The sequence below is a fragment of the Pristis pectinata genome, chromosome 38, assembly GCF_009764475.1.
Source record: "Pristis pectinata isolate sPriPec2 chromosome 38, sPriPec2.1.pri, whole genome shotgun sequence".
Lineage (NCBI taxonomy): Eukaryota > Metazoa > Chordata > Chondrichthyes > Rhinopristiformes > Pristidae > Pristis > Pristis pectinata.
Window position 1 is genome coordinate 3490208 of NC_067441.1, and position 9578 is coordinate 3499785.

Consider the following 9578-nt stretch of genomic DNA (forward strand, 5'->3'; position numbering starts at 1 on the left):
CTGTCTATCTGTGGTACCAGGTATGTGTGACTAGTAGGTTGTGGTACTGGGTCAGATGTCTGCAAATTCTGATCCCAAGTACTGGTCCATTAGCCTTCATCTTTAATCTTCCACATAAACTAGGAGTAGACCACTCAGCCCCTCAAGCCTATCCACCATTCAACATGATCATGGCTGATCTATTGCTGACCTTTTCTGTGCCGGTTTCCCTTATACCCTCATTCCTTGAGTTTTTTCCCCCAAATATTTATCTACCTTCATCACTCATGGGTGCAGAGAACTCCAGAAATTCACTACCCTCTTAGAAGAAATTTCCATGTACCTTGACTTTAAAGCCAGTTCCTTCTCTGTTGCTCTCCCACTGGTGATCATAACATTCATCAAGTCCCCTTGGATTACCCTTCATTCTTATAAACTCCAAGGAATTCTGACCCAAACTGCCTGGCTTGTCTCTCATCTCAGGAATTAGTCTGATGAATCTCCTTTGAACTGCCTGCAGTAGTACAATATCCTCCTTTAGATGAGGGGACCAAAACTGCATGGTATTCCAGGTGTACCCTATACAACTGTAACAAAGCCTCCCTATTCTTAAACTCCAATCCCTTCACAATAAAGGCCAACATGCTGTTTACCTTCCTAACTACTTTTTGGATCTGCCTGTTAACTTTGATTCATGCACTAGAATATCTAGATCTCTGAAATCATTTGCAGTCTCTCCATTTAGATAATCTGCCTTTTAATTCCTCTGACAGAAGAACATCACCCTGAATTTCCCCGTGTTAAACTTCATTTGCCAGTTTTTTTCCCCCCCCCAGTCACTCAGTTTATATCCTGTTGCAGAATCACAATGGCCTTGTGCCTTTCCACCTATTTTTGTATCAAAGTGGGTTTCTCTTGCAAGACTGGCTTTTAATTGCCTTTTGTACAAGTACAAAGTTTAAGGTGACTTCAAAAGGTAGTTAATTCAACTATTGTGGGTGAGGGCTGGTCATGGTTAGTTAAGTCAGCCTGAGCTGCTTTCTCTTTGTCATGGCTATCTTGGGCATGTTAACTTTTCTACCTAATCCTTATCTCCACGAACTTGTGTTTTCTGGGATTATTGGTCCAGTGGTACAGCATGCCAATGCTGGGTACCAGGGCTCTGATGGTGTACCTGCTGTGTGATGTTACCCAGCTAAGTATAGATGAGGTAACGAGTGTCAGTGACATAGAATCTCCTCCTTGGTCATAGAGTCATACAGCACAGAAACAGGCTCTTTAGCCCACCATGTCCATGCTGTCCATCATGCCTATCAACACTAATCCCATTTATTTGTATTAGGTCTGTAGCCTTCTATAACCTTGGCAATTCAAGTACTTGCTGAGATGCTTCTTGTGAGAGTCTCTGCCTCCATCACCTCTTCAGACAGCACATTGCAGAGTCCAACCACCTGTGTGAAAAAACTCTCCCTCAGACCCCTTCTCAATCCCCATCTTATCTAAGACACTGCCTGCTATGGGAAAAAGATTTCCACTATCAATCCTATCTCTTGTTATAATGTTAGACACCTCGATCACCACTGAGGTTCTTCCTCTCCAGCCAATCCAGTCTCCTATAACTAATGCTCCCATCCAGGCAACATCCTGGTGAATCTCCTTTGCACTCTCCCCAGAGCAATCACGTTCGTCCTGTAGTGTGGTGACCAGAACTGCACACAGTGCTGTATGTGTGACCTAACCTGTAACATCCCAGCACTTGCATTCTATGTCCCAGCCAATGAAGGCAGGCATAACTCCCTTCACCACCCAGTGCTGCCACTTTAAGGGATCTACGGACCTGGACCTCAAGGACTCTCTGTTACGTAACTCTCCCAAGGATCCTACCATTTATTGTGCATGACCTACCTGGTTTACCCCCACCCCCACAAAATTACATCACCTTGCTTTTGTCAGAATTAAATCCCATTTTGCCTTTGCTGTGACACAAGAGGTTCTGCAGATGCTGGAATCTGGAGCAACACAGTGCGCTGGAGGAACTCAGCAGGTCAGGCAGCATCTGTGGAGGGAAATAAATGGTCGCGGTTTCAGGTCAAGACCTTCATCTGGATTCCTGATACCAATAGTCGGGCAATGGGCTGATAACCGCCAAATAATGTTCATGCCATTAAAACATCAGGTAGTAACCATCTCTGACGTGATGGTCCAACTGACCTACCATTACTGTCACCATCAACATCTTGGCCAGAAATTCCACTGGACTTGCTTCAAGGTGCAGCCACGGGAGCAGCTGAAGGGATTGGATGGCCCTGTGACTAGTAATTCACCTCTGGACATCCCAAAGCCTTTCCACCGTCTGCAGATCCTGGAACTCCCTCCCCAACAGCACCTTCTCCCCACGGACTGCAGTGGTTTAAGGCGGCCACTCAACCCCACCCTCTCAAGGGTGATTAGAAATGGGCAATAAATGCTGCCCTTGCCCAGAACACCCGCAGACTGAACAATGAAAAGCTACTGCACATAAAGATTTACACTTCACTGCACAGCCAGTGTGTAGATTAAAACGGTTTATTGAATTTTAAACAATACATTGCTTAATCACAACAATCCATCAATTAAAAATCTTGGTTTGGGGGAGAGAGTGCATCAGCTCCCGGTTCTTTTGTCGTACAAACATTTCATTAAAAAGCAAACCGAGCTATGTCCTTTGTACAATAATCAGTAGGTTATAGTTGTGACACCCAATGTCCCTCCCTTCTCCCGAGTTGGTAACGTCTTGGCTTCAGTGGACAGGATTCCCTGTGCTATATCCAAATTTTGGAGCAATTGGCTTTTAGAAACCCCATTAAGGCTGGATTGAAACTGTAACGCATCAAATGTTCCTGCAATCCCCCAACCCCTAAGTCACCCGAGGCCACTACATCGCCACTCCCCACCCTCCTTGACGGGCAGAGGCAACAGTTCTTCAACTTGACCCACCGGTGTGTGTTTGGACTGACTGTGGGAGAGGACTAACCGCTGTGGCCACTGCCCAACAGATATCAGGTGTAAAGGGTTGAGGCACACTTATGGGTAGGAAGCCAGCTCAGCACGCTGAAGTTCAACAACCATGTTATAAAACCACTGTTGCACAGCAAAAGCCGGAGCTATGCAGAGAAACGGGGCATTCAAAAAAATGTTATTAAAATGCTTCTACAGTTATGATGCACAGTTCCCGGTCTCCATATCCCACACCCAGAGTCACTACACGGTTCCTGGTCTCCGTATCCCACACCCAGAGTCACTTTACACGGTTCCCGGTCTCCGTATCCCACACCCAGAGTCACTACACGGTTCCCGGTCTCCATATCCCACACCCAGAGTCACTTTACACGGTTCCCGGTCTCCGTATCCCACACTGGAGTCACTGTGCACAGTTCCCAGTCTCCGTATCCCACACTGGGAGTCACTGTACACAGTTCCCAGTCTCCGTATCCCACACCGGGAGTCACTGTGCACAGTTCCTGCCTCTATATCCCACACTGGGAGTCACTGTGCACAGTTCCTGGTCTCCGTATCTCACACTGGGAGTCACTGTGCACAGTTCCTGCCTCTGTATCCCACACCAGGAGTCACTGTGCACAGTTCCTGGTCTCTGTATCCCACACCGGGAGTCACTGTGCACAATAGAAAAAGCGTTACTGGAGAAGGCAAAAATTCACTGGGATCATACAAGGACTGAAAGATTCTTATTAAGGTCCTTTGGTGAATGGACCCTGTTGTCATACCCTAGCCTGGGTGCATAGGCAATTCCTGACCCCTAACCACCTTGCCGAGTTATAATCGCCCTCTGGAATTCCCCAGTGAGCTCACAGTTCAGGGGATGTTTAAGGACAGGAACAAGGCAATGCGAACAGACACATTTCGCCAATGAAGTAGACAGGAAGGGAAACACCCCGGCGAAGCTGCACCCATCGTCTGCCCAGTCCACTGTGGGCGTGGATTGAACATCCCCTAATATTCCGGCCCTCTGTGACCTGTCAGCGAGACGTGCCGGGGATGGCATGGATCCCACCCCTCACTGTGGGAAGGAACCAAGCCCAGAGGTTGGGCAGACACCGGGCCAATCTTGCTGGGGTGTGGGGTGTTTGCGGGAGGAACAATAAAAAAGATAGGCAAATTTAAATAGTCCATCAGGAATCGCCACTGGCCTTCCGGCTCCGAGGGAGATAGGTTGTCACCTTCCGGTAGACGTGGCTCACGATCGCACCAGCACTCTTCGAGATCCGCAGTTCCTACAGAGAGAGAAAGGGCAGAGAGTTTTCACCCCATGGCCAAGGTATGAGGGGATGGTGGGGAGGGCACGGGTGTGACCACCAACCCTCGAGGGACGACGTTTGATTCAACTGGCAACGCAAGTAGATGAGGGTGGTAAAGGTGGCGTGTGGGATGCTTGCCTTCATTGCTAGCGGCAGAGAGTTTAAGAGTCAGCAAGTGTCTTATACATCTGGTGAGGCCGCACTTTTGGTGTGCGCAGTTCTGGTCACTCCCATTACAGGAAGGATGTGGAGGCTTTGGAGAGGGTGCAGAGGAGGTTCACCAGGAGGCTGCCTGGATTAGAGGGCATGTGCTATCAGGAGAGGCTGGACAAACTTGGGCTCTTTTCTCTGGAGTGACGGAGGCTGAGGGGTGATCTGTTGGAAGTGTATAAAATTATGAGGGACACAGATAGGGTGGACAAGCAATATCTTTTTCCCATCACTGGGCGATCCAATACCAGAGGGCATGCATTTAAGGTGAGAGGGGGTAGATTCAGAACAGATGTGAGGGGTACGTTTTTTACTGAGAGAGTGGTGGATGCCTGGAATGCGTTGCCTGATGGGGTGGTGGAGGCAAATTCATTGGGGGCTTTTCAGAGGGGCTTGGATGGGCACATGAATGAGAGGGATGTGGGAATTCTGTAGGTAGGAGGGATTAGCTATGTCGGCACAACATTGTGGGCTGAAGGGCCTGTTCTGTGCTGTACTGTTGCGTGTTGTGTTTCTCGTGGATTTGCCCAGACCCTGCGTGTGAGACGGTTTGGGTCGGAGCCCTCATTCAAGGCCCATGACACAGACAGAGGATCCGAGAGGAGGGAGGGCCGGGGTCCCCTTGTATTCCACGCCCAGCGTAGGTAGGAACAGGTCATCCCATTGCTTGCGGCAAACTTCCCACAGAACCCTGGGAGCTGCGAAGTGCTGTGGGACATGGGAGAACTGGGAATCTGCCCCACAGGGTGGGGCGTGGGGACCACAGCGAGGGCGTCAGTAGAACGTGCCAACCTTCCTCTCTGTGAAGGTGGAGACAAACTCGTCACTCATCCTCCGCAGCTCCCGTCCGTACTGCAGGGCATACGTGAAGTTGGCTGGTTCCGATCGGGTCCGTGTCCGGAATGACGTGGCCTCTACCTCGGGTAGAGACACCCTCCGAGCCTGGGAGACCCCATCCTTGGACACATCGGGTTCAGTCTCTGCGGGAGATGGGGGAGGGAGGGTGAGAGAGAGAGAGAGGCACTGTTGGTGCAGACAAAACGTTCTATAACTGTGACTGACTCTCAGCCTGGGTTCAAAGAATCAGCGTCATACAGCACAGAGGCAGGCCCTTCGGCCCAACTCGTCCATGCTGACCAAGATTCCCAAATAAGCTTGTCCTATTTCCCTGCATTTGCCCCATAACCATTTCCTGTCCGTGTACCTGTCCAAATGTCTTCTAAATGTTGTTACTGTACCTGCCTCACCCACTTCCTCTGGCAGCTCGTTCCACATACCCACTACCCTCTGTGTGGAAAACTTGCCCCTCAGGTCGCCTTTAAATCTTCTCCCTCTCACCATAAACCTGTATCCCCCCCCCCCCCCCAGTTTTAGACTCCCCTACCCTGGGGAAAAGGCTGTGACTATCTATGCTCCTCATGGTTTTATAAACCTCTATAAGGTCACCCCTCAGCTTCCTTCCCTCCAGGAAAAACAGTCCCAGCCTATCCGGTCTCTCCCTATAACTCGAGCCCTCCAGTCCTGGTGACATCCTCGTGAACCTGTTCTGAATCCTCTCCAAGCTTCTCCCTACAGTGCGGTGAGCGGAACTTCACACAGTACTCCCAAATCTTGTACAGCTGTAACGGGACGTCCCAACTCCTGTACTCAGTGCCCTGACCGATGAAGGCCAGTGTGCCAAACGCCTTCTTCACCGCCCTGTCTACCTGCGTCACCACTTTCAGGGAACCAGGTACCCCTGGGTCCTTCTGTTCTACAACACTCTCCAGGACCCTGCCGTTCACTGTGTAAGTCCTGCCCTGGCTTAACTTCCCAAAGTGCAACACCTCGCACTTGTCTGAGTTAAACTCCATCTGCCATTCCTTGGCCCAACTTTCCCAGTTGTTCTAGATCCTGTTGTAACCTTAGACAACCTGCTTCGCCGTCCACACCACCAATTTTGGTGCCAACTGCAAACTTATTAACCACACTGACTACACTCCCATCCAAATCGGTAACACAGACGACAATCGACAGCGGACCCAGCACCGATCCCTGCGGCACACCACAGGTCTCCAATCTGAGACACAACCCACCACTACCGCCCTCTCACTCCCACCACCAAGCCAATTTTGTATCCAATTGGACCCGGACCAGCCGACCATGTTGGATCTTGACAAAGTCCATGTAGACAACATCGACCACCCTGCCCTTGTCAGTATTCTTGGGCACCTCTGCAAAAAACTCATTCAAATTCACAAGACACGACTTCCCACGCACAAAGCCACGCTGACCATCCCGAATTAGTCCTCGCCTTTCCAAATGCCGGTAGGTCCTGTCCCTCAGAATCTCCTCCAGTAACCTTCCCACCGCTGACGTTCAGCTCACCGGCCTGTCGTGCCCTTGCTTGCCCCTGTGGCCTTCCTTAAACAAAGGCACAACATATCCCCCCCTCCAGTCTCCCGGTACCTGACCCGTGGATAATGATGCTACAAATATGTCCGGCAGGGCCACAGGAAGTTCTCCTCCCGCTTCCCACAAGGTCCCAGGATACACTCGGTCAGGTGCCAGGGATACACGTCGAGACCACGAGGTCAGGTAAGGAGCCCTGGGAACCAACAGCCAGGACACACACATAGAATACTACAGCACAACATCATGGAACCCTTCGGCCCACAATGTTGTGCTGACATTTTATCCTGCTCTATCTAACCCTTCCCTCCCACATAGCCCTCCATTTCTCTATCATTCATGTGTCTACCTAAGAGTCTCTTAAATGTCCCTAATGTATCTGCCCCCACAACCTCTGCCGGCAGTGCGTTCCACACACCCATCACTCTCTGTGTGAAAACCTTACCCCTGACATCCCCCTTATACCTTCCTACAATCACCTTCAAATTATGTCCCCTTGTGTTAGCCATTGTCGCCCTGGGAAAAAGTCTCTGATTGTCCACTCGATCTATGCCTCTTATCGTCTTGTGCACCTCTATCAAGTCACCTCTCATCCTCCTCCTCTCCAAAGAGAAAAGCCCCAGCTTGCTCAACCTATCCTCATAAGACATGTTCTCTAATCCAGACAGCATCCTGGTAAATCTCCTCTGTACCCCCTCTAAAGCTTCCACATCCTTCCTAATAATGAGGCGACCAGAACTGGACACAGTACTGCAAGTGTGGTCTGACCAGAGTTCTGTAGAGCTGCAACATCACCTCGCGGCTCTTGAACTCAATACCCCGCCAACACTCGATACGCCTTCTTAACAACCCTATTGACCTGCGCGGAAACCTTGAGAGATCTATGGACGTGGACCCCAAGATCCCTCTGTTCCTCCACACTGCTAAGAGTCCTGCCATTAACCTTGTATTCTGCCTTCAAATTCAATCTTCCAAAGTATATCACTTCACACTTTTCCAGGTTGAACTCCATCTGCCACTTCTCAGCCCAGCTCTGCATCCTACCAATGCCCTGTTGTAACCTACAGCAACCTTCTACACTATCCACACCACCAACCTTTGTGCCATCTGCAAACTTACCTACCCTTCCACATCCTCATCCAAGTCATTTATAAAAATCACAAAGAGCAGGGGTCCCAGAACAGATCCCTGCAGAACACCACTGGTCACCGACCTCCAGGCAGAATATGCTCCGTCTACCACCACCCTCTGTCTTCTATGGGAGAGCCAATTCTGAATCCACACAGCCAAGTTTCTCTGGATCCTGTGCCTGAACGAGCCTTCCATGAGGAACCTTATCAAACACCTTACTAAAAACCCATGTACACCACATCCACTGCTCTACCTTCATCAATGTGCTTTGTCACATCCTCAAAGAATTCAATCAGGCTCGTGAGGCAAAACCTGCCCCTCACAAAGCCATGCAGATTGTCTCGAATCAGCCTATGCTTCTCCAAATGCCCATAAATCCCCTCTCTAAGAATCTTCACCAGTAATTTGCCCACCACTGAAGTAAGACTCACTGGTCTGTAATTCCCAGGGTTATCCCTTTCTTGAACCAAGGAACAACATTTGCCACCCTTCAACCATCTGGCACTACTCCTGTGGTCACGCATGGCTATCTCAGTGCCACAGACAAATACTAGTGATGGGAAGAGAGGCCATACGTCAGTGGGCAGTGCACCTCTGTCCGAGGGCTGGTGAAGTGGGAGATGGGAGAGGTTGGGATGGAATCCATTCCATCCCTGGTGGTGGTGTTTGGGGGCGGGGGGGGAAGAGGATCTGATCTCCTGGGAGGAGGGAGTGGGGTCCACAGGTACCTCTGACCGGCTCCCCTTCACTGAGCGGGGGGTCCCTACCTCCGACACACCTGCTGCGGCCGATCGCTGCCTCCTCAGGGAACGGCTCTGGAGGGAAGTCCGTGATCTGGAAGTGCCTTTCCATCACATGTCCCCGGGGGCTCTGGAGGAGAGGAGAGGTCAGAGTCAGAGAGGGTTGGGGGGCGGGGGTCAGGGCGGGTATCAGAGATATGGGGGTGGGGGGGATATCAGAGATAAAGTGGTTGGGACAGAAACGGGGGGGTCAGATGGGGGGGGACAGACGGGGGGGGGGAGACAGAGGGCCCTGAGGGAAACTGTAAGGGACTCCCCCCCCCAATACCCACCCCCTTCACCTCCCCCGGACCAGACCATGCGACCCTCTTGAACAACATCCCCACCTCCCCCCCACCCCGGATTACGGATTACCCTCCCACCCCCTCGGGATACGTATCTCTCCCACCCTTCCCCCGGGATACGGATCTCTCTCCCCCGGGATACAGATCTCTCCTCCCTGCCCCCGGGATACGGATCTCTTCCCCCCCCCGCCCCCGGGATACGGATCACTCTCCCCCTCTCCCGCCGGGATACGGATCACTCGCTCCCCCTCTCCCCGGGATACGGATCACTCTCCCCCCCTCTCCCCGGGATACGGATCACTCTCCCCCCGAGATACGGATCTCTCCTCCCTGCCCCCGGGATACGGATCACTCTCCCCCCGAGATACGGATCTCTCCTCCCTGCCCCCGGGATACGGATCTCCACCCCCGGGATACGGACCCCCCCAACCCTCACCTCTTCGCCTGGCGCCCGCGGACGCTGCGCTTCCGGGACTGACGTCACGCGC

General features: G+C 51.5%; 1 protein-coding gene across 1 annotated transcript; it reads right to left on the bottom strand.

Moving 5' to 3' along the window:
* Window positions 1-2528: 2528 nt before the first annotated feature.
* On the bottom strand, window positions 2529-9578 carry badb (BCL2 associated agonist of cell death b). The gene is made up of 4 exons (XM_052045042.1): window positions 9527-9578; window positions 8774-8876; window positions 5277-5464; window positions 2529-4250 (listed from the first exon to the last, which is right to left on the bottom strand). Exons 2-4 carry the CDS (start codon window positions 8856-8858, stop codon window positions 4149-4151), a joined length of 375 nt encoding a protein of 124 aa, XP_051901002.1. The 5' UTR covers window positions 8859-8876; window positions 9527-9578; the 3' UTR covers window positions 2529-4148.